The sequence below is a fragment of the Lontra canadensis genome, unplaced genomic scaffold, assembly GCF_010015895.1.
Source record: "Lontra canadensis isolate GAN:19392208 unplaced genomic scaffold, GSC_riverotter_1.0 scaffold35, whole genome shotgun sequence".
Lineage (NCBI taxonomy): Eukaryota > Metazoa > Chordata > Mammalia > Carnivora > Mustelidae > Lontra > Lontra canadensis.
The window spans coordinates 6,214,769-6,240,283 of record NW_022631029.1 but is presented as its reverse complement, the minus strand read 5'-3'; the positions used below and the strand labels follow the sequence as shown (position 1 = coordinate 6,240,283).

The following is a 25,515-nucleotide window of genomic DNA, read 5'->3' as shown; positions in this document are numbered from 1 at the left end:
TCGCAGAGCTGACACGCCTACCTGGGGAATGTGTGGGCCCCACTCTAACATCCATTGAGCCCAGGCCCTTCGAGAATCTGACAGGAATAATGACCTCCCCAGAGCTGAAGACTCATTCTACTTCTTAAGCTGTCTTCATGGGCCAAATAATCTTATTACAGAAAATTCTAAAATGAGAAAGCAAGTACCCACAATCTCACTACTGAATGAGTCAACGGTGGTTACTTTCTTGGGTTCATTTTCAGTTGCCTATTTGCCTGCATGCACAAATGGTTCGAATATAATCACATAATACTTATTGACTCCTTTCCCATGCTGCTACACTGTCTTCACATTTATCATTTTTAGTGGCTGCTATACAGTATTTCAACATGTAAACACGCCGTAATTTATTTCCTTTACTGGTAGACCTCATAGCTAGTAACTTCTTACTGCCGTCATAAATAGTGTTTTTATTATTTCTTTGGGATACATTTCCAGAATGAGAGGCCGACAAATTTTTCTGCCTTTCAATTCCCACTGGGAAAGAATTCCCAGTTCCGTCTCAGGGCTGTATGTGGTCTGGCCCCTCTCCGGCTCTGACCTCAATGCCTTCCACTCCTAGCCCTCACTCTATCCCAACATGCCGAATACATTCTCACCGCAGGGTCTCTGTACTGTCTGCTCCGTCTGGAGGGCTCTTTCACCAGATGGCTCACTCCCTCACTTTAATAAAGGTCTCGGCTCAAATGTCACCTCATCACAGAGGCCTTCCCTGATCACCCTGGAATAGCACAGACCCCCACCATCATTCACTGTACTTTTCTCGCCCTGGTCTCATTTGCCAGCCCTATCATGCACATGTGCGGTTATGGTTATGGCCCGATCCCCAGGACAAGAGGCACACTTAGAGGCACTGTTTTCTCCGTGCTATAGCTCAGTGCTTATAGCCGCACATATGACAGGTGCTCGGTCTACCTCTGAAAAATGAAGCCCTTGGACTGTACATAGACGATGAGCACAGCTCCTTCAGACACAGACCTCAGAGAAGAGAGTGCACGAGTGTCCTTACAGACCTCCTTCTGTGTCTTTGCTTAGAAGTAGCTGGCCTGAGATTTCTGCCTTGCAGTGGGGATATAAAACCTCTCCACGTGCTGGGGCAGATCACTGCAGTCATCCAGAGGTTACTACAGTTTCCTGGCTCCTTCCCCCCTAGTTCCCACCACGGTGAGATTAAGAAGGCAGCAAACAAATGACAGGTTACTGGCTGACGTCACAGAATCATTGCTTTATTGTTTCTCCTCCAACAAGGATGTCATTGCCCTGAGTCACCCTGGGTGTCTCATCGGCTACTGCATTCCCAGACCTCCGAACAGTGCCAGGCACATAAATAGGTGTACAGCAGACCCTTGGATACAGCCTAGGTTATAATGTCAGGACAACGTTAAATAAGTGCCTGAATGACATGATTTCAGCAGTTATGGTATTGCCTCCTGCCCCTAAAGTTCATCTAGGGCAGACTACCTCAGCCTTGCAGCACTGACATTTGGGGCCTAGAACTGCCTGCTAGGGAGGGCTGTCTTGGACACTGAAAGGCATTTAGACGGGATAACTTTTGGGCTTGCCCTCTTTGGGCTTCAATTTTCTCAACCATTCAATAACCACAATTTTGCCATTTTCTGAATCTGTGTTGTCCCATATAGCAGCTACAAGCCATACCTGGCAATTTCAAATTAAGCTAAAGTTAATTATAATTAAGTAAAATGTAGAATTCATTTATTTAACTCCACTAGTTAAAATTCAAGTGCTCAGTAGCTACATATAGCTACATATAGTGGTCACCATTCTGGAGAGTAAAAATACAACATTCCCATCAGTGCTGGAAGTTCTAATGGCCAACACTGTACGAGACGGCTGGGGAGAATACAGAATCAAGACCCTCATTTGGAAAACTATTTCGTCAGCTAGAACGGTTAGCACAGAAAAGGGCAAAGGATAACGTTTCACCACCTTTGTACCCAGTCCTCGTTATAAAAAAATATCTTGGTGTTAGCTCCTATTAAACGTGTCGCTCTAACAGTGCTATGTCCCGCCATGGGCCCGCCAATGGCACCATGCATGGGCCTGAAGCTGCGCCTGGGAACCTGAAGACCGAGAGACCCAGTGGAGAAGTTGAGTACCTGGGGTCCATTCCTTGCATTACAATCTCATCCTGCTTGCACTCCATCATGTCATTTGTAAACATAGCGTGGAAGTACGGGATAGAGGCTGCTAAGACAATCCGGTGGGCACTGAATTTGTGGTCTCCAATCTGTGGGCAAAGGGAAATACAAAGAGAGATATTGAGTATTGCAAATACAAAACCCGATCGGCCCCTTCCCCCGCTTAAGCCCCTGCCTGTCGCAATGGCACCGGAGGCATCCCAGTACATGACAGCTGAGCTGATCAGTTCCACATACTCGGTGGCAGGGGAAGAATGCAAACAACACAGTTTCATGGGCATTAAAATGGTTAAAAAAAAAAAAAAAAAGGAAGTCCAAATGCTTCAGTGCTAGTTTTTACTTATATGCAGTCTCACTGCCCTGCTCCTGACTCCCCACCAACTCAGAGACCTGACATCTCTAACATATGATCCTGATCCCAGTTTTATTAAAGGCAGATGGAGGAGACAAACTGTCCAAGAACCCGGGAACTCCTGACAGTAGGCTCCTCCAGAAGAGTAAATACACAGTGACAGGAAGAAATAAGAAGAAACAAGACCAGACTTGAATAGGGGCACTGAAGGACAGAGCGGGCATGGTGGGCACAAGTGTTGGGGGGCCCGGGGGCAACAACTGGGCTGCGGGCTGCTACAAGAAGGCCAGAGTTCCTCTTAGGAAAATGGCCCCAGCAGCAAGCAGCTCAAATGACTGGTACTGTGTACTACTGGTGCCCTGCACACGCACAGTCCACAGGTCTCAGGTCACGTGGGAACAGAGGCAGATTCCCTCCAACTTGTATCGAACCCTCCCAACAAACACATCCTTAGCCTGGGGAGTCCCATAATGTGCTTTCCAACTATCTGCCAAAAGGATAGTCCCTTTAACAAGCTTTGCCATTTATAGCTTCCAGCCACGTAAACATTTCCACTTAAGAACTTTCTAGTCTTCAGAAAGAACAAAACAGTCTCCCTCCACCCCCAAGATTCCACATTAGTAAAATGCCAGAGCATCTCACTACCTGATATCAGCTCTTCTCGGTCACATTTACTCAAGGATTCTAGTTCAGGTCCTATCACTAAGGTCTCTTTTTCATCGCTTTCCGTTTATTATCTGTAAGCTGTCCTTCAAGATCACATAATCTTTCAAATACCAAAGGATCGATGAAGACTGACTCAGATTTGATGAGCTCCTCACAAAATCCATGTGTGGCTCGTCTGCTGGTGTTGGGGACATGAAATGGCTGTGTGCTTTGGAGGTTTTCATAATTAAAAAAAAAAATCACAGTAAAACACAGAACTATTTCTTAAAGTTGTTCTACAAAGTTTCTAAAACCAGCAGGTTCCCTGATTCCTGCTCTCAGGGGCCACCTCTTTCTTCTGGTATATATCTCCACCTTTCTTTCTTTCCTTTTTTTTCTTTTTAAATAAGATTTATTTATTTCTTTGAGAGAGAGAGTGAGCATGAGTAAGCAGGGGGAGGAAGGCGAAGGGGCAGAGGGAGAGAATCCTCAAGCTGACCCCCTGCGGTGGGCGGAGTTTCATCCCATGACTCTGAGATCATGACTTCAGCCAAAATCAAGAGCTGGAGGCTTAATCGACTGAGGCACACGTGCATCCCCATCCCCACCTTTCTAAGCAATGTACCTAGAATAGTAGTTCTTGAATTTTCCTTTCTAGTTACTACTTGTGGTAGCACGTCTCCAAAGAGCCCCGAATATTCCCTGCCTCCTAGCCCTCACCCCACTGGGCGATCCCCTCTCACACTGTCTCGGGGTTGGTCGGTGAGGCCGACAGAATACACAGAAGTGATGGTCACTTGAATGCATGTTACATTCGTGGCTGGGTCATAAAAAGCACTGCATGGGGCGCCTGGGTGGCTCAGTCGGTTTAGCATCTGCCTTCGGCTCAGGTCATGATCCCAGGGTCCTGAGACTGAGTCCCACATCAGGCTCCCTCATCAGTGGGAAGCCTGCTTCTCCCTCTGCTTCTTTCCTCTGTTCATTCTCTCTTGGTCTCTGTCTCAATCTCATTCAAATAAGTAAATAAAATCTTTAAAATAAGTAAATAAATACACAGGCACTGCACATTCCTTTTACCGTCTCTCCCAGATCACTCACTCTTGGGGGAGCCAGATAACAACATAACCTAAGGAAAGCCGTGTGAAAAGGAACTGAAGCTTCTTCCTACCGCTATGTGAGTGAGCCTAGAAGAGGCCCCTCCAGCTCCAGTCAAGCCTTCAGATGAATGTAGCCCAACGTGGCACTCGGACTGCAAGCTACTTCTGAAATCCGAAGCTGTGAGATAATAAATATTTATTATTTTAAGTCACTAAGTTTTGGAGTAATTTTTGGTTAGACAGCAAAAGATAACTATTATATTAGCTACTTAATTTCTGTGATGGAAGATCAGGATTTTGTTCCAACATTCTCTTCACATAAAACTCCACTTACTCCCTCTGTCTTTCCAATATAATTATGTCCGCATTTGGTTAAATTAAGGGTTGCATTATTAGGTCTATGTGAATATTATTTGGAGCCAAGCCATGATGTATGCTATGATTACATTTCTTTTCTTGTATAATTTTTTCCCCTGGAGATAAAAATGAAGTATAGAACTCCTTTTAATACGTTCAATCGGGTACCCTAGCAGTATGTTCCTTTTTGTCCCGGAGGCATCCCTACCAGAACTCTGTCCTTATAGGAATCCCTTTCACCTCACCTACACTGGAACCCATTTCCTGAAGCCCATTGAGTCCTCTTCTTGATTTATTCCCTGTTCTGATGAAAAGCATCTTCTAGCAGAGCTGCCTAAGAAAAGGTATCCTACAAACTGTTTTTACTCACAGCACTCTGACACACAAAAACCAATTTTCCAACTCTCCAGACACCAACTGGTATCCTTATAATTCGAATCTGGCATGAACTACTTGGAGTTAGTGCAGGTTAAGGGCTCAGTCCCACAAGACTGCCCCTGCTTCAGACACCAACTGCAAGCCTGAGCCACTTGTACTATCAAACAATCGGCTATAAAGTCGGGGTAGGGGTGGGGATAAGAGTGTTCCCCACAACTCCCTCCTCAGGTGTGATAATTCGGTAAAATGGCTCAATGAACTTCAGGGAAAATAGTTTACCTACTGTTACTGGTTTATCACAAAGGATACAAAAGAACAGGCAGATGAAGAGTTACATAGGGCGGGGTCTAGAAGGGTCCTGAGCACAGGATCTTCTGTCTCTGTGGAACTGAGGTGTGCCACCCTCCCCACACGAGGCTATGTTCACCAACCTGGAAGCTCCCCAGAGGTCAAAGGGTGGGACTGAAGTTCCAACCCTCTAATCACATGGTTGCCCCCTCTGGCAACCAGCCTTATCCTGAAGCTTTCCAGGGGTCCACAGAGAGTCACCTTATTAGCATAAACTCAGGTGTGGTTGAAAAACAAAGGACACACCTCTCATTCAGGAAATTCCAAGGGTTTTAGAAGCTCTTGTGTCAGGAACTGGGAACAAAGACCAAATATTATAATAAAAGATGCTCTTATCACCCCTACCCTCAGGAAATTCCAAGGGTTTTAGAAGCTCTGTGCCAGGAACCAGGGAAAAAAACCAAATACATATTTTTTTCCCCTCAAAGAACTGTTTTGTGCTTTGTTTTTTTTTTTTTTTTTTTTTTTTTTAGGTTTTATTTATTTGCGAGAGAGAGAGAGAGGTGCATGCACGTACAAGCAGAGGGTAGGGGCAGAGGCAGAGGGAGAGCAGGCTCCCCGCTGAGCAGGGGATCACGACCTGAGGTAAAGGCAGGAGTTCACCTGTATGAGCCACCTGGGTGTCCTCCAAATACACATTCTTACTGTATCACACAATCATAAGGCATATGCACAATATGTCTGAAAATGTCTTTGTTAGCCTTCAACCTGGATGGTAGTTTAGCTGGCTATAAAATTCTAAGTTGGGGGATATTTCTTTTATCAGAATTCTGAAGGTATTACTTCACTGTCTTCTACTTCGTTGCTTTTGAGAAATTTAATGCCGTTCTGAACACTAACACTTAGTATGTGACTGTTCTCTCTAGAAGCTTCTAGTGTTTTCTCTTTATCTTCAGAGTTCTGAACTTTCATTCATTGTGCTGTCTCAACCTATAGACTTTATTTTAGTTCTGGGAATACTTTTCCATCTTATTTCTTTGATAATTTCCTCCTCTCTATTGTCTATTTTTTCTCTTCTGAAATTTCCATGGGTCAGGTGTTAGGCTTCTTGGAACAATCTTGCATTTTTTCACCTGTTCCCCATTTCCCACCTCTTTCATTGGGTCTATCTCCTGGGATTCTTCAACTTTATCTTTCAATATCTCTGTGTTGTAGCTTTTTATAAGGCTATGGTATTTTTAATTTCCAAGAGGTCTTTTCTTGTTTTCTGAAGGTGTCCCACCCCACTTTTTATTGAAAGACTCTTATTCCTCTTTCATGAATGCTGTATTTTCTCTAACCTCTCTCAAGATATTTTTTTTTTCTTTTTCTCCTCCTCCTACTTGGTTTTACGTTCCTCTGAGTTCCTTTTCCTGAGTTTCCTGAGTTCCTGAGTTTCCTTTTCCTCTGAGTTCCTTTTCCCTCCCATTTGTTTTTGTCAAGATATTATAGTTAAATTTTTTCATCTTTTTCTCCTTCTCCCTGCTTTTACTGTTTCCTCTGAGTTCTTTTTCCCCATTTGTTTTAGTCTCTGTCTTTTATTCTAGTGGCTTGCTTTAAATGCCTTGTGACACTTGGCTATCTGTTCATATTTTTAGAAGCTGAAAGTTTTTGAGGGGGTGGCTAGGCTCATCAACTTGTGGACTTCACATCAGGGTGATCAAGCAAGAACCTGCCATTTTACTGAGGACTGCTAAAAGCAGTATCTTTGGGACTTTTTCTCTGGGGCAAACTTACCAGAGACAGATCTTCCAATCTCTTGCATGGGAGTGCCTGCCTGTAGGTATTCTGGAAACTGGGCAAGAGAGGGGGATGGTCCTACCATTCACTATTTAGACTTTGCCTTAAAGCCCTTAGCTCCATAGTCTATCTCCTCTCTTCTATGCTTGGTATGCCCTCGGTTCAATATGGAAGACTAAAACTCCTGTCTCCTGGCAAAGTCGGGGAGGAGCTATAGACAACTAATTGCTTTTCACACAGACTTTCAACTAATCTTCCTGTTTTCAGTATTTTGCTTCTCCAATTTTGGAGTTATTCCAGGGCTCTGCATTAAAAGTCCTCTTTCTTCTTTATTTCTCCCCCAGCAGGCACTTTCAGTTCCTCTGGCCCTCAAAGTTCATCACACTTCAGACTTTCTGGCTTCAACATTCCATTGATCTATCATTTGCTGACATCTCCTCTCCCTCTTACTATCATTTTAATGGCACAGGGCTTAAAATATGCGTTCGATTAGTTGTATTAAATTGTCATGCATTTATTTTTCATCTGGAAAGGAGAAGACAAAAGAACAAACTGTACATGCATAAACTAGGTGACCTGGTTTCCCCAAAAAGCTCAGCTAAAGGGAAGGCAGAGGGGCGCCTGGGTGGTTCAGTGGGTTAAAGCCTCTGCCTTCGGCTCATGTCATGATTCCAGAGTCCTGGGATCGAGCCCTGCATCGGGCTCTCTGTGCAGCAGAGAGCCCGCTTCCCCTCTCTCTCTGCCTGCCTCTCTGCCTATTTGTGATCTCTGTCTGTCAAATAAATAAATAAAATCTTTAAAAAATATAAAAATAAAAAATAAAGAGAAGGCAGACCTATCTTGGGATATGGTAGCCAGATTACAACTGGATTCTGCATTCTGTTAAAGGGAAGAACAAATTTGTCTTTATCTACAAGAGGGAGACCAAGGTAGGAAAAGGTCTGGAAACTACATCTTAAGAGGAATGGTTAAGGACAGCTAATTTGTAAAACATAATGGGGGAGGGGGGATACAGTAGCTGTCTGCAAACCCTAGAAGGGTCATCACATGGATGAGGGCAGATCTAGATGTGATAGGGGGGCAGACTTTATTATAAAGAGTAAGAACCTGTCATCTAAGAATGTTTAGGAACGTCCTTCACCAGTTCCAAAACTATTAAGGGACCTACCAATTCTATAATCCTAGGATATCACATTTTTGTGAAAAGTTTGAAAAAAACACAAATACTGGGGCGCTTGGGTGGCTCAGTGGGTTAAAGCCTCTGCCTTCGGCTCGGGTCATGTTCCCAGGGTCCTGGGATGGAGCTCCGCATCGCATCGAGCCCCGCATCGCATCGGGTTCTCTGTTCAGCAGGGAGCCTGCTTCCTCCTCTCTCTCTCTGCCTGCCTCTCTGCCTACTTGTGATCTCTGTCAAATAAATAAATTAAATTAAATTAAAACAAAATAAAAAAAATTTAAAAACCCAAATACTCTCATTTATAATCTCAGTTTAAAAAGTCACTCAAAAAAGATGATCATTTATTGAGTTCCTTTTTCCTAAGTACCCATTATGCATTCTTTTCTCATTTTAGTCCTCATGGCAACCTTCTACATTAAGTAGCTGCTGTGAATTTTGTTTTGTAGAAGAAGAACTCAAGATTTTAAAGTTACATAACTTGCCTTTTATGTGAAAGAGAAGGATTTATGCTTGAGCTGTTTACTAGTGAAGCTTGAGAGGGATCCAGTAAATAACACGCCTCCTCCCAGCTCAAGTTCTCAGCCAACTGGGAAATTTTTGAAATAATAAAAAACCTACACATGATAAAAATTATACAGAATTAAATACACACATATACACCAGTGAATAAAAGTAAAGCTGGGGAAATCTGAGTAAGAGTGGTGGATTAAATCAGTATCAATACCTAGTTGTGATGTTGTACTACAGTTTTGTAAGCTATTGCCATGGGGGAAACTGGGCAAAGGGTACACAGGCTCTCACTGCTATTATTTCAAATAACTACATGTGAATCTATAAATTATCTCAAAGTAAAAAGTTCACTTAAAAAAAGGGACAGGGGCCCCTGGGTGGCACAGTTGGTTGAGCATCTGACTCTTGGTTTCGGCCCAGGTAGCAATTTCAGGGTTGTGAGATTAAGCCCCGTAATCAAAGCAGAGTCTGCTTTAAGATTCTCTCTCTCTCTCTCTGCTCCTCTCACTTGTATGTTCTCTCTCTCTCTCAAAATAAATAAAAAAGTAAATAAATCTTAAAAAAAACCACAGATAAATAAAAAATAAACTAAAAAGGGGAACAAGAAAATGGGAAATAGAAACATTCTTTTATTACTGATTAAATACTATAAATTATGACCTACATAGGACACGTGTGTTCCCTATTTTAACATCTTGAATTACACAGGCCCATGCAAAGGCTACTTTCTCCAGTACTAGATCTGCAATTATACTGTTACCTCAAATCTCCTCACTTCTCCATTCCTAAGGTGGCAAAGAAATGTGAAATGGTGCAACAGAATTTACAGAAAAATTATTAATGAGCAACATATAATCGGTTGCTCAGAAAGGGCAATACTACTTGGAACACATCCCTACTTTAATCACATTCTGCTATGTCTACCCTCAGACAATAATTGTTATAAAAGTATTACCCTTAGAATGGAATCAGACTGTACATTTAAAGTATTGGAAAGAGTCAGGTACCAAGTCCAAGCTAGGGCAGAAGGAAAGAAGTGAATCTGGTATAACGAAACACTTTGAGCTGAACGAGTTCAACTCATGACCACATACGGAAGCTGCCTGGGCTGGATCAGGGCATCAGGTCTCTGTGCACATGGCAGACACCTGGTGCCTGTGCTCACACTGCCACTTTGTGAGCGTGTGTATCAGCACCAGCCACTTAACCACTGGGGGACGATATGCAATGACTAGCCTCTACAAAGCAAATTAGGGGCAATCACAGGACTTCCTGGGTACATAAACACCTCCAAATCTGCTTCCAAGGGGGAAAACAAACAAACAAACAAACAACTCCAGCCAAGAGCCCAAACAGCCTCCACTAAAACTGCAGCAAAGACTCAGCACTCATGCCTCTTGGATTCTACAAAGACTGGATGTAGAACCTCTTTCTAAGCAGGGGCTCTGCACAGTAGGATCTGAAGAGGAGACTGAAGCACTCCTGCTCACCTATAGGGCTCCTCCATATATTTTTTAAATTATGAAGCCCTTGGGGGCGCCTGGGTGGCTCAGTGGGTTAAAGCCTCTGACTGCAGCTCAGGTCATGATCTCAGATTCCTGGGATCGAGCCCCACAACGGGCTCCCTGTTGGGCAGGAAGCCTGCTTCTTCCTCTCTCTCTGCCTGCCTCTCTGCCTACTTGTGATCTCTGTCTGTCAAATAAATAAATAAATAAATAAATCTTAAAAAAAAAAAAAAAGTCAATGGGCAGCTTAAATCCACATGTGCTTCAACTTCTCTATACTTGCTTTTAAAAATCATGGAACACACTATTCCTCGATAAATGTTAAAAATCAAAGTGGCTTCCATGATGCAAGGACAGATATGAAAAGGAAAGTGATGTGATGTGAAGCTGGAAAAGTAGATACGGTACTCAAGAACTCTACATTTTGCTTTAAGAGTATTAGGAAACCAGGCAATAGTACTAAGGAAGGGTCTCCAAAGCAACGGGGCCACTCTGTGGGGAGAGCATGAACTGGGAGTTGCCATTCACTTAGGTCACAAATGACAGAGAGGGGCTAGCTTGGGGGTAGAAGATCGAGTAAAGTTTTGGACAAGATGCCACCACGTGCCTGGGAGGCATCCAAGCAGAGATACTGTGTAGGAAGTGAATGGGTACGTCTCGGACACAGAGAGATGGGAGACTAGGCTCAAATGACACCTTTGGGAGTCGTCAGGTTGAGACCAGAAGAGGTCACTGAGGGAGAGAGCTCAGAGCCCGAAGAGGGTTTAAGGGGAATTCTAACATTTAAAGCTCATCTAGAAGAAGATGCCACAGCAAAGCAGCAGAAGGAAAGTACAGAAAGCAAGAGAAGCAAGGGGACGCCTGGAGGAAGAGAAGGGCGTGGGAGCTGGGGTGGTGCACACTGCCGCCAGACAGGCACATGGAAGCACATGGAAGCTAGAAGCACATGGTATCAGCAGGTACCAACAAGGTCACCTCATACAGGTCTCTTCTGTCCTTGACTTCCCAACTTATGAGGTCATTCCTATTCCTCTGACTTCTCAGGAGTTTTAAAGAAGATCAAATATAAAGGAGTATGAAAATGGTTGCTATGAATGTCATCTGACCTAATCACCATGGTCATCCCAAATTCCTGAAGTTCCAGTGGGAAAAAGGTGTGCAGACCTGCGCAGACCATCCTGATGTTGCTGCCAATCCTGGGTCCTGTTTGGAGGGATGGATCTATGCTGATTTGTCCCAGCTGGGCCACCAATGGGATAGGACTCAAGGGCCCATTTACAAACCTGATGGAGGTGCTCCACAATGGGACACAGATGAATAAATAACCAGCCGCACAGACTCTGGAGAAGATTGAAGCTACTTAGCTTTTCCTGAGTGGGGCCTCCTAATTGCAACGCTGGGCTTATTAAATTAAGTGATATATGATACACATGCAAATACCCTAGCACGTGTCAGGTGCTTAACAGAGATTTAACAAAAATATTGTTTTGCACCCAGCTGAGAGCCACAGCCCTATTTAGCCTCCTATGAGACTAAAATATAAATAACTGAAATCCTCACGAGTTCAGTCGGATTCACAGAGATTAAAACTCCTGAGTTTCAGAGCCAGCTCTACTACAGACAGAAGGAAGCTGCCCAGTTTTACTATGGTCTGTTTCCAGGTTGGACTGGATTTCTAGGTAGGAGTATTACTTATGGTGGTATAGCAAGGAGTATAGTAAAAAAAAAAATTAGATTCTTAAGAGAAGCACTATAAATACTCGTAAATGTTGCTGTGATCAACCAGGCTATCAGACAGTATTAGAAAGCACTGCATTAAAAGTCAAAATACATGCCCAACTCTCTTATCTGCTCATCCCAGGGGAGACAGAGACCACAAGCTATAAGGCACAGACGTATCGCGCCAGCTTCCACGCCAGCCGTTCTTTCTGTAGTGATCCAGGCAAATCTTTTTCCTTTACCCCTGAGCCTCCGTTTCTTCATAAGGGGCTCTAACTGGGTCAGGTTTCTCAACAGGTAGTCATTATATTTGTAACAGTAGTCTAACACGGATTTGGTAAAGCTTTTCCTTTTGATCATGATGGCATCTACACACATGCAAAAAGTAATTATACACACATCATAAAGGCATCATTTCTCTGGCCAACAGACTGGAGTACGTGTGGATATGAGGGCCCCTGGCAATAACTCTGCCCTGGGGCACAGAAACCTCTGTACCAGAGGTTCTCCAAGGGCCTTCTTGGTTAGTTGAGTCTGAGACTATAAGCAAAAGGAACCAGAAATCCTGAGCACCTCTTTGTCCACCTCAGTTTTGACTTGCCCTAACATACATGCACATGTGTGTGCACATGCATGCGCACCTAGCTCCATGTTCTTCCCGGAAAAGACTGGGAAATTTTCCATTCACAGCCCTGGTTGGGCAGTATCATTAGGTCAACAAGGATAGTGTAGCATGACACACAAATTCTGTTTCCTATCAACAGGCAGTTGGGGCTCAAGATTCAACCAGCTGCTTATTCAAGCAGGAAAAGCAGCAGGGCAAAATCTGAGTTGGGAGTAATCTGAGACAGGTGTTCCCAAAGAAAGCAAAAGATACGCCCAGAATAGATTTCTCTTTGATGGAAAACATTTTGATACTATTGCTCCTACTTTCAAGCATCTCACAATAAATATAAATAAAACACTAAGTGAACAGTTAAGTGCCCAGCCTGTACAGAGAGATTACCCTTGGGATAAGTGGGATTTAAGACTAAGCTTTCAGACAGTCACAAGAGATGCTGAAAGTGCATAATGGTAATCCATAATTTTACTGAGGCACAAATTTGAATCATAAAGGCTATGAAGCTGGTGTGTGTGAGAATGTGTCTACGAAATGGACAGGTAGCAGGGATGGATTACTCTCTAAAATTCCTTTAGTCTTGAAAATCATTAATTATAAATCTTTTAAGATAGACAGCATATCATTGTAGGTAAGAATAAGTACTCTGGGGGCACCTGGGTGGCTAGGTCAGTTAAGTGTCTGCCTTTGGTTCAAGTCAGGATCCCAGTGTCCTGGGATCAAGCCCTATATCGGGGTCCCTGCTTCTCCCTCTGCCTGCCACTCCCCCCTGCTTATATGTTCTCTCTCTGTCAAATAAATAAAATCTTAAAACAAAGAGCAAGTACCCTGGAGCTAGATGACCTGGGTTCAAATCTAGATTCTGCTCTTTGCTAGCTGTGTGACTACGGGCCAGTTAGTCAACCTCTCTGTGCCTCAATTCATACAACTACAAAATGGGGTTAAACAGTACCTCTCTCATGGGGTTATTGTGAAGATTAAGTTAGCTAACATCTGTAAGGCATTTAAAACAGCGCACAGCACATATTGAGTACGATAAAACTGCTTATTAAATAAATAAAATGTCCTCAAATTTAAAACTATAGAAGTTACTTTTAAGACCTTTAGAAAAGGGGTTGGCAAACTACAGTCTACCTGCCCAAATGCAGCATACCTCTTGTTTTGTTGCTTTTTTAAAAGATTTTATTTATTTATTTGACAGAGAGAGACACAGCGAGAGAGAGAACACAAGCAGGGTGAGTGGGAGAGGGAACCAGGCTTCCTGCTGAGTAAGGAGCTCGATGTGGGGCTCGATCCCAGGACCCTGGGATCATGACCTGAACCAAAGGCAGATGCTTAACAACTGGGCCACCCAAGTGCCCCCCTACCTCTTGTTTTTGTGTGGCATGAGCTAAGTGTTGTTTTCAAATTTTTGTATGTGTTTTTTGGGGAAAAAAGTCAAAAGAAGACTAATACTTCATGACATGTAAAAATCATGAAATCCAAATTTCAGTGTCCACATACAAAATTTTATTGGAACACAGACATGTCCCTACCATGGCAAATTTGAGAAGCTGTGACAGTGATCGGTGGCCTGCAATGCCAAAAATATTTACTATCTGCCTCTTCATGGAAAGAGTTTGCTGACCTCTGCTCTAGAGTCACAGGGAACACATATTATGAAAAGGGATGTAAATACATTCTCTAGAAAGAAGATGCTGATCACTTATTTAAGACCCCCCCCATCACACCTGATCTGCTGCTATTCACAACTCCTCCTGCTGAACTATTATGAACTGTGGACTCCACCACGGAGATAAAGTGTCTTATACAAAATACTCCTTTTAAAAAGGAAATGAGCTAAGCCTGAAATAGAGCCACTCACACTGGAGCCATTAATGGCCTGTACGGGCCTGCCCACCACCAATATGTCTTTTTTTTTTAAACTTCAGTTTCTTAACCATAGTTACACAATTATTCTCTTTCTGCCCCCCACCTCTACCCCCAGGGAGTTTCATAATTAGGCTCAGCAATAAAGCAGACTTGTCCATCAGAAATGTAAGAGGTGAACTGCATGGAGATGCCTGGAAGCATCCACTTTCCTACCTCAGGTGTCAACCAACGACCCACCTTACTGAGCAAGTGCCAAGCAAAAAGCCAGCTCAAGCCAGCACTCCACCCCCCAAACAAAATCTGACTCAGACGTTAGCTGAGTAGGGCTATTCCCTGTTGCAGATGTCAAGCCTCGGTCACGAGCACCGTATTTTTCTGTTCTCACCCACTCTGGTGGACTTCAGACTCCCTGAGGGGATTAAGGGTTTTGTACACCCCTTACATAGCTCAGTAAATAGTCACGGAAATTAAAATACCAACTCTATCCTCAATAGCAGCCCAGAAAGTCAGCAATTCCCTGTGAAAATAAATTAACCCTGAAGAAGAATGGCAGTTTCACTGAAGGTTATGTAAAGATGGACAGCACGATCTCTTGGTTAAATTTAGAAAAGCATAATGAAGATTAAGCATGGGGGGGGCCTTAGGACTTTCTACCCATGTCCTTCAAATTTTTCTTACGTATTTAAATAGATACAGTAAATCTTCCAATAACTGTTAACACTTGAGGGCTACTATTATAATCTATTACTATCTCTTGCCATTAACCAGATAGATCTCTCTAAATTGCTATGTAATATGGGTAAAGCTATTAACTATATGTTAACAATGTATAATACATTAACTATCATTACCTATAATATAATGATGATGATCCATTACTGAGCTATCTTAGGTTACTTGAAGGTTAATAGAAAACACTGATGGTTCAACACATGCCACTAAAAATCTTCCAAAAACACGACTAGCTATAGATTCCATCTCATGTCAGCTCTGTCTAGTGCTCCTTACCTCCTGGGATCATCCATCTTCCTTCCAACCACACTACATAACACATGATCTAAGCCCTACCAATGAGACATTTCCTCAAGACTTTTCAAATGAGAAAGAAGAGGGACAATCCCCCGAGGATAGCAAGGAGCCATCAGATACTCACCACCCCCATGTATGAGAAACCAGTGTGCAGGGGGAGGAGCGTGCTGACCACAGAGGGAAAGTGTCCTGGCAGCATTTCAGTCCCTGGGACCCCATCAACACTGTCTTTCCTGCAGTTTGATTACATGAACCAATAAATGGTTGGTTTTGCTGAGGGCAGTTCTGCTATTAGGAGCCAGAGTTCTGAGCACATGGTCCAGAGAAAGCCCCGGGGGGAAATAGGAGAGGGGGAGCCTCCTTCCTGGCTTTAGTAGATAGGCTGCATCTAAAGGTGGCTTTAGCTCTGAATGGGCCCTTACAGTGCCTCAAGGCCCCCATTCTGCTCACCAGTCAGGGCTTAAAGGTTTAGAACACTCGACACAGTAAAGAGGTCATTTCTCCCCAAACTGCTGTGCAAATCTGATGTAACTCCTATCAAGACCAAAGTAAGATTATTTTTATAGATACAGACAAGACTCTTCAGGCAAAGGAACTAAAATAGGTGGAACAATTTTGAGTAATAAAGTGCAAATGGCCAATAAGCACATGAAAAGATGTTTAACATCATGAGTCATCAGGGAAATGCAAATCAAAACTAGAGTAAGAGACCACTTTACACAGACCATAGCTAGCTATTAGCAAAAAAAACAACCAAACCAAAACAACAACAATAATAAAACCCAGAAAATAACAAGTGTTGGTGAAGATGTGGAGCAACTCGAAGCCTTGGGCACTGCTTGCACTGCTGGTGGGAATATAAAATGGTGCAGCCACTGCAGAAAAGTTTGGAGAACACAGAATAATAGTATGACACAGCAATTCTGCTCCTAGGTATATAACCAAAAGAACTGAAAGCAGAGTCTTGAAGAGATATTTGTGTGTTCACATATTCACAGCAGCATTATTCATAATACCTAAAAGGGGAAAGAACCCAGGTGCCCACCAACAGATGAATGGATATACAAAATGTGATCTATACATACAACAGATTATGTAGCCTTAAAAAGGAATGGAATCAAGAGAACGAGAAAATAAGCCACACACAGGGAGAAAATATTTGCAAAAGACCTATCTGATAAAGGGCTGTTATTCAAAACACACAAAGAACTCTTAAAACCTAACAATAAGAAGACAAGTGAATTTTAAAAATAGGCAAAAGACTAATAGATACCTCAGCAAAGAAGATACACAAATAGCAAATAAGTATATAAAAAGATGTTTCATATCATGTCATGGGGAAATGCAAATTAAAACAAGATTATCGGGGCGCCTGGGTGGCTCAGTGGGTTAAGCCGCTGCCTTCGGCTCGGGTCACGATCTCAGGGTCCTGGGATCGAGTCCCGCGTCGGGCTCTCTGCTCAGCAGGGAGCCTGCTTCCCCCCGCCCTTCCTCTCTCTCTGCCTGCCTCTCTGCCTACTTGTGCTCTCTCTCTGTCAAATAAATAAATAAAAATCTTAAAAAAAAAATAAATAAAAAAAATAAAAAATAAAATAAAACAAGATTATCTTTTCGAATGGCCAAAATTCAAAACACTGACAACACCAAATGCCTGCAAAGATGTAGAGCATAGGGAACTCTCACTGATTGCTGGTGGGAATGTAAAATGGTATAGCCACTCTGGAAGACAGTTGGGCATTTTCTTACAAAACTCAACACATTCTTACCATACAACCTAGCAATTACACTCCCTGAGATCTTCCCAAAGGAGTTAAAAACCCATGTCCACACAAAAACCTGAACATGAATATTTACAGCAGCTGTATCCATTATTGCCAAAAGTTAAAAGCAACCAAGATGTCCCTCAGGAGCTGAATGGGTAAATGAGCTGTGGTCCACCCAGACAATGGAGCATCATAAAGCACAAAAAGAAATGAGCTATCAAGCTATGAAAAGACATGGAGGAACTTTAAACGTATATTACTAAGTGAAAGAAACCAATCTGAAAAGGCTACATACGGCATGATTCCAACATCTGGGACAAGGGAAGGATCAGCGGTTGCCAGGGGTTGTGGGGAGGGAGGGATGACTAGGGGGAGCACAGATGAATTTTAAGGCAGTGAAACTATTCTGTATATTACAATAATGCTGCTTACATGTCATTATACAGGTCAAAAACCACAGAACATATGACACTAAGAGTGAACCCTAACGAAAACTAGGTTTTGGGTGATAATGATGTGTTCATCTGAATTCGATTATAACAAATGTACCACTCTGGTGCAGGAATTGTTAGTGGGGGGGGGGTGCTATGTGTGCTGCAGGGTTAGGGACTTTATGGGAAATCTCTGCATCTTCCACTCAACTTTACTATGAACCTAAAACTACTCTAAAAAACAAAGGCTTTCTTTCTTTCTTTCTTCCTTTTTTTTTTTTAAAGAGTTTATTTATTTATTTGTCAGAGAGAGAGAACAGAAGCAGGGAGAGCTGCGGGCAGAGCAGGCAGGAGGGAGAAACAGGCTCCCTGCTGAGCAAGGAACCTGATGCAGGACTGGATCCCAGGACCCTGGGATCATGACCTGAGCCAAAGGCAGCAGCTTAACCAACTGAGCCACCCAGGTGTCCCAGAGGCTTTTTTTCTTTTAATTTCAGGAAACTCTACCCCCAACATGGTTCTTGAACTCACGACCCCAAGATCGAGAGTCCCATGCTCTACCAACTGAGCCAGCCAGGCATTCTAGGCTTCTTTCTTTCTTTTTTTAAAGGAATGAAATTCTAATACATACTAAAATGTGGATGATCCTTGAAAACATTATACTAAGCAAAATCAACCAGACACAAAAGACTGATATTGTAGGATTCTACTTATAGGAAGGGTCTAGAGGAGGGAAAATCAGAGATAGAAAAGAGATTACAAGGGGCCAGGGGAAGGGGTGATGGAGACTTATTGCTCAATGGTTATAAGGCTCTGCTTTGGGTGATGAAAATGTTTTGTAATAGACTGTGGGTAATGGTTACACAACATTGTAAGTGCATTTAATTGAGTCAGGGAGACTAAAGGACTCCATAAAAATCTGCTTTTTGCTCCTTTTCCTGCTTCTATTCTTGCTAGTACCTGCACCCCCACCCCACTTTACACATGCTGCATAATGCAAATAGTTTATGTCCTCCATGTAAGGAAGGGACAAGAACCAATGATTTCTTTAGAATAGATAACATTTAAGGAAGGACCAGGTGAGAATGACCGGAAGCCATCATGTGCACATTTCAGACCTGGACATCTAGACGCCCAGGCCCTATGGCTCCAAGGAATAGCATCTGAGCCCTCATCCTTGTTCCAATCAGTTCCTAGATGCCTGAGGGGATACATACACCAGACCACCTTCTTCAATAAAAAACTCCCAGACCCCATACAAAGAGTCTCCCAGACACTCTATCTGCACCTGTACTTGCTCTATACCTGCAATAAATTCCGCTTTTACCTCCTGCTGGCTTGCACTGGATTTCCATCCATCCTCTGGGTCCCTGGACCCAGCTTGCTGCCATCATTATGACAAATGAATTATACACTTAAAAATGGTTTAAAAGGTAAAATAGTAATAATAATATTATACATATGTATTATGTATATAATTATATACATTATATATTAATATATTATTATTATTATTATTTAAATAGTGTAATGGAAGAATAAAGTGAGAGTAATCAGTCTCCCCATTTCAAGATTTACTACAGCCAGAATATGCAAAACTGCGTGGTACTGGTAAAGGGATACAGACCTTGACAAGAGGAACAGAACCAAGAACCCAGAAGTAGACCCACACGGGTATGGCCAACTGATTTTTGACAAAGGTACAAAAGCATCTGTACCTCAAATGGAAGAAAGGGAAGTCTTTTGCGTAAATAGGACTGGAGCGACTGCATATCCACAGGCAAAAGAAAGACTTCAACTTATACCCGTTTTTTGTTTTTGTTTTTTTTTTAATTTTTTATTTTATTTATTTGTCAGGGACAGAGGGAGGGAGAGCGAGCACAGGCAGGCAGAGGCAGAGGGAGAAGCAGGTTCCCTGCCGAGCAAGGAGCCCGATGTAGGACTCAATCCCAGGACACTGGGATCATGACCTGAGCCGAAGGCAGCCGCTTAACCAACTGAGCCACCCAGGCGTCCCAACTTATACCCGTTTATATAAAAATTAACTCAATATGGATCACAGATTCTTAAATGTAAAACTTAAAAATATAGAGTTTTTAGGGGCACCTGGGGGGTTCAATAGGTTGATTTTTGGCTCAAGTCATGATCTCAGGGTTGTGGAACTGGGGCCTGCCTCAGGCCCTGGGCGCTCAGTGTGTTATCTGCAGGAGGCTTCTCTCCCTTTGCCCCTCTTCCACCCACGCACGTACCCATACACGCTCTTTCTCTCTCTCATAATAAATAAATCTTGGGGGGCGCCTGGGTGGCTCAGTGGATTAAGCCGCTGCCTTCAGCTCAGGTCATGATCTCAGGGTCCTGGGATCGAGTCCCGCACCGGGCTCTCTGCTCAGCAGGGAGCCTGCTTCCCTCTCTCTCTTTCTGACTGCCTCTCTGCCTACTTGTGATCTCTCTCTGTCAAATAAATAAATAAAATCTTAAAAAAAAAAGATTATTATAAATAAATCTTGGGGAAAAAAATATAGAACTTTTAAAAGAAAACACTGGAGAAAATCTTTAAGACCCAGGGCATGGTAAAGAGTTCTGATATGAAACCAAAACTATAGTCCATAAAGAAAGATTTGATCAATTAGACTAAATCACAATTTAAAAACGGCTCAGTGAAAGATCCTGTTAAGAAAATTAAAAGACAATTCACAAACTAGGAGAAATATTTGCAAACTTGCAAAATAAATAATTATATTTTATTTTCAAATTAAATACAAGCCTGGTTTCTTTGGGTTTCAACTTTGTCTGCTGTGAAATGGGGAGAATTATATTGACCTTAAGAAAATCTTTTTTTCAAAAGAAAAAAGATTTTTTTTTTCAAGATTAAATGATAGAAGAGAAATGAAAAGGTCTTTTAAATTAAAAAGACACTCAGCAGGATCTCAAGAGCTCAGATCTTGGATCCTGTCCTTTCTCTGCAAGAATCTAAGGACAGGGGATCAGCAAAGAGTATGCTTTCTGAATGGCAGGTACAGGCTTCCCCAGAACTGAATAGGCAGCAGATTCCCAGATTCATCACAATGGTAGATCAGGCTACTGTAGAAATCCTCCCAATACACACTCTGAGAGGTGTGTGATGAAATAAAAACAAAAATGGGGCGCCTGGGTGGTTCAGTGGGTTAAAACTTCTGCCTTCAGCTCAGGTCATGATCCCAGGGCCCTGGGATCAAGCCCTGTATCAGGCTCTCTGCTCAGCAGGGAGCCTGCTTCCCTTTCTCTCTGCCTGCCTCTCTGCCTACTTGTGATCTCTGTCTGTCAAATAAAGAAATAAAAAATCTTAAAAAAAAAAAAAAAAGAAAAAAAGAAAGAGGGGCGCCTGGATGGCTCAGTGGGTTAAAGCCTCTGCCTTCAGTTCAGGTCATGATCCCAGGGTCCTGGGATCGAGCCCCGCATCGCCGCATCGGGCTCTCTGCTCGGCAGGGAGCCTGCTTCCTTTCCTCTCTCTCTGCCTGCCTCTCTGCCTACTTGTGATCTCTGTCTGTCAAATAAATAAATAAAATCTTTAAAAACAAAAAAAAAACAAAAAAAACAAAAGTATTATTTGCAAATTATACTTGTAAATTTGTACTATTACTTGCAAACAATACTATTTAATAACAGGACTTGATACTAGTTAGTAGAATATTTTTGACATATTTGCCAAATATGAGTCCATCTGGCAAAGGACTTCTATCCATAATATATAAAGAACTCTCAATTCAATAGTAAACAAAATTCAATAGTAAACAAAGAAAAACAATCCAATGAGAAAATGGGCAAAAGACAGGAAAAGACATTTCATTAAAAAGGATATCCAGATGGCAAATAACAAACACATGCAATGTTTAACAACACTACCCATTAGGGAGATGCAACTTAAAATCCTAATTAGATACCACTACAGATTTGGCTACAAACAGAAAATGGCTGTTTGTAGCCAAATCTGTTGTAGCCAAAATGGCTAAAACAGAAAAAACAGTAGCGACAGCAGTTGCTGGTGAGGATGTAGAACATTGTATTAGTCAGGGTTCTCCCAAGAAACAGAAGTGGTATGTGTGTACACATATGGAGAGGGAGCGAGAGAAAGGAGGGAAGGAGGGACAGGGAGGCTGGTTTTAAGGAATAAGCTCACACAATTATGGGGGGCTGGCAAGTCTGAAATCTATAGGGTGGGATGACAGATGGAGATTCAGATAAGATTTGATGTTGTATTCTAGAGTCTGAAATCTGCAGGGCAGGCCCCCCAAGTGGGAAACTTAGACAGGGTGTCCCTGTTATTATCTCAAAGAATTGTTTCTTCTTCAGGACACCTCAATTTTTGGGGGTGAGGCCTTCAAAAATTATATAAGGCCCACCACATTATGGAAGGTAATCTAAAGATTTATTTATTTATTTATTTGACAGACAGAGATCACAAGTAGGCAGAGAGGCAGGCAGAGAGAGAGAGGAGGAAGCAGGCTCCCCGCTGAGCAGAGAGCCCGATGTGGGGCTCGATCCCAGGGCTCTGAGATCATGACCTGAGCCGAAGGCAGAGGCTTAACCCACTGAGCCACCCAGGCGCCCTATGGAAGGTAACCTAAATATACTAATTTAAATGTTAACCACATCTTAAAAACACCTTCACAAGCAACATCTAGACTGGTGTTTGACCAAACAACTGGGAACCAGTGCCTAGTCAACTCGATCCATAAAATTAACCATTGTATTCATACATGCTGATAAGAATGTAAAATGGTACAGCAGTTCTGGAAACCAGTTTGGCAATGTCTGCTAAAACTAAAAATCAGGGGTGCCTGGGTGGCACAGCTGGTTAAGTCTCTGACTCTTGGTTTCGGCTCAGTCAGGATCTCCTGGTTGTGGGATTGAGACCTGGGTTGGGCTCTGCACTCAGCATGGAGTCTGCTTAAGATTCTCTCTCTCCTCCTCTCCCTCTGCCCCTCCCACTCGTGCTTTCTCTCTCAAATAAATAAAATCTTAAAAACAAAAACAACTAAAAATCAATTCACTGGATGACCCAGCAATTGTGCTCTTGGGCGTCTATCCCAGAGAAAATGAAAACCTATCTTCATGTAAAATCAAATAAATGAATATTCATAGCAGTCTTATTTGTAGCCCCAGACTGGAAGGAACCTGAATGTCTTAAACGATTAAACAAAATGTGGTACATCCATATCCCAGCATACTAGTTGGAAACATTAAGGAAAAAACTATCAATACATTTAACAACTCTGAGAATGCTCTCAAAGGCATTCTGCTGAGTACAGAAAGACCATCTTGAAAGGTCACATACTTTATAATTCCATTTATATAGCATTCTTGAAGTGAGAGATGGAGAACAAATTAGTGGCTACCAGAGACAAGGGATGGAGGGTGGGAGGGGGATGGGTGTGACTATAAAGGGGCAGCACAAGGAAAATCTTCATGGTTACAGAATAGTTCTATATTGTGGAGGTATTCTGGATGTGGAGGTCACATGTAACCTTGACAAGTGTCAATGGTGGCGGACCGACGTAACTTAATTATCTTACTAACACATGAGTTCCACCAATGGAGCAATCTTTGTGTGTTTCCTGGGATAGTCTAGCAATGAACACGTAGTATTTGTTGAATGAATCAAATTTCTGAATGAATCAACCCAAAATATAATTGAGTCTGTCATGTCAGTCCCCATTTTGTTGGGCTCCCCACTGCTTACAAGTCAGAGTCAAATCCTAAACTGGCTTCCATCTACCCCAACCAGTTTCATCCGCCATTATGTCTTTCTTCTCGGGTTGTTGGCAATTCCCCTACATCACCCTATTTCCTCTACTTGGATCCTTATCCCTTATTTTTCTGCTCATTCATGAGTATCCAGCTCAAATGCTCCCTCTTCTGAGGGACTTCCCAGACTCTCAGGCAGTCTGCTCTCCATCCTGTAGCTCCTGGTAAAAGCCTCCAGCATACATTGTAGCATAAATTATGTTGTCCCTAAAGAAGGTCTCCCCCTCCAGAATGTGTGTTTTTCTCACAGAAATAAAATACTTAACACAGTGCCTCATTGCATGGGTACTTAATGAATCCTAGAACCCATTTCATCTAAGGGATAGCTCTCAGTCTTTCATCTGAGATACAAATATATAATAAAACTTCTGATGAGTTTCATCTCTTCTTTTTAACTTTGATCTTCTGGCTCGGGACTGATTGAACTGGTGGGAAGAAGACACTGACACATCAAGAGGGTGACTATCTAACCTTATCTGGAAATTGGGTTAGCTGAAGAGGCTCAAGAAAAAGATGGTAAAGCTTAGGGACGACCTGAAGAGGACCTGGCATCCAGGCTGACAGTGTATTCCCAACAGCAGAAGAAATAAACAAGCCACACCATGGTAGCCTTGTTCAGGTGCATTTCCAACAAGCTGGCATATAAGGAAAGGGGAGCGTCCTTTCATCTTGAATGCTGGATGGCCTGCCGACAGTCCACAACATGGGCAGAGGGAAGCTAGTCCATTCCAAAAGCATAAATGATTAATCTCACAAACCCATGGGGCTGAGAATCAGACAGCAAGTATAATAAAACATACTGGGTTCAGTCTGGAGTTTTGATGGCATTTTAAAGCACACCGTGTGGAACCCTCTATTGATGGAGCTTTAGATCTCTCTGCTTTTAGGGGGCCTGCTGGGTAAGTGACTCCGGAAGGGGGTGAGGGAGGAAGTGGCTGACCAGCTAGGACTAAAAAAAGACGTGGGCCATGGTCTCATACCGAGCCAGTCAAGAGCCAGCTAAAACATTCAGACCTTCCTATCTTTCCCAAATACACCCCCTGCCTCCCGCCCATGTCCAGCAAGGTAGAATGCAAGGAGAGAGGGAGACAGGAGGGCAGAATCCACAGAAACCACACGTATGAGCTATATCAGCAGCATGTGATTTACAGATGTTCCTTACCAGTCTAGACTCCACATCATGAGAATTCAAGTTCAGTCTACACTCCCCCACCTCCCCAATCACACTTTCCATCTCAATCTCTTACTTGTTCAAGAAACATCCTGTCTGTGCACTTTCACGCCTGGGCCCGAGAACAGGCTTACCCCAGCCAGGAATGCCTCCTCCCACAGTGTCTGTTTGTCAAAGTCCTATTCATCCTTCCAGGCACCAATCAGACACCATCCTCTCAGTGCAACCATCACAAATCCTATGAACTGGAAATAACTTCCATTCCTTTGGTGTTCCCTTAGGCCTCTGGTAATAGCTGTACGGTTACAGGATGGATCAGACCCTGCCTCTCATATTCAAATATGGGCATCCATCTCCCCCACCAATCGATCTGGAAATGCCAAAGATAGGGGCCGATGCCCACTCCACAGCAGGGTGCCTCATGCACCTAGCAAAGCTTTGAGCAGTTATGCACTTCATTAACAGGCTGACTGAAGGAGCATCTCAAACATAATACCAGGGGCCCTTTCGGGCAACACAGCAAACACTTTTGAGCACCTAAAACACGCCAAGAACTGTGCTGGATAATGGACGCTTCACAGGCCGCAGGAGGTCAACATCGGGACAGCAAGAGTAAGCAAGCACTTCCACACTGTTCAGTAAGGTAAGGGGAGTAGGTGCAAAGCATGAAGGCAATGCTTCTCAAATCTTCAAGTGCAGAGGGTTCAAGAGTCCCCAGATTGTGGTTCGATAGGTCTGATGCGGGGCCAGAGAGCCTGCATTCCAAATGGGCTGTAAGGATGATACTCAAGGAACGATACTCTAAGGAACGAAGGGTCAAGGTCCACAGGAAGAGGGA

At 43.0% G+C, this 25,515-nt stretch overlaps 1 protein-coding gene across 3 annotated transcripts in view; it reads right to left on the bottom strand.

The window, feature by feature from the left end:
* KLHL18 (kelch like family member 18) overlaps positions 1-25,515 on the bottom strand; it is a 54,138-nt gene that overhangs the window by 19,676 nt on the left and 8,947 nt on the right. For all 3 annotated transcript variants that reach the window (XM_032867893.1, XM_032867891.1, XM_032867892.1), the window contains one exon: positions 2,160-2,290. In XM_032867893.1, the coding sequence (XP_032723784.1) occupies positions 2,160-2,290 (131 nt within the window). The remainder of the gene's footprint in view (positions 1-2,159; positions 2,291-25,515) is intronic.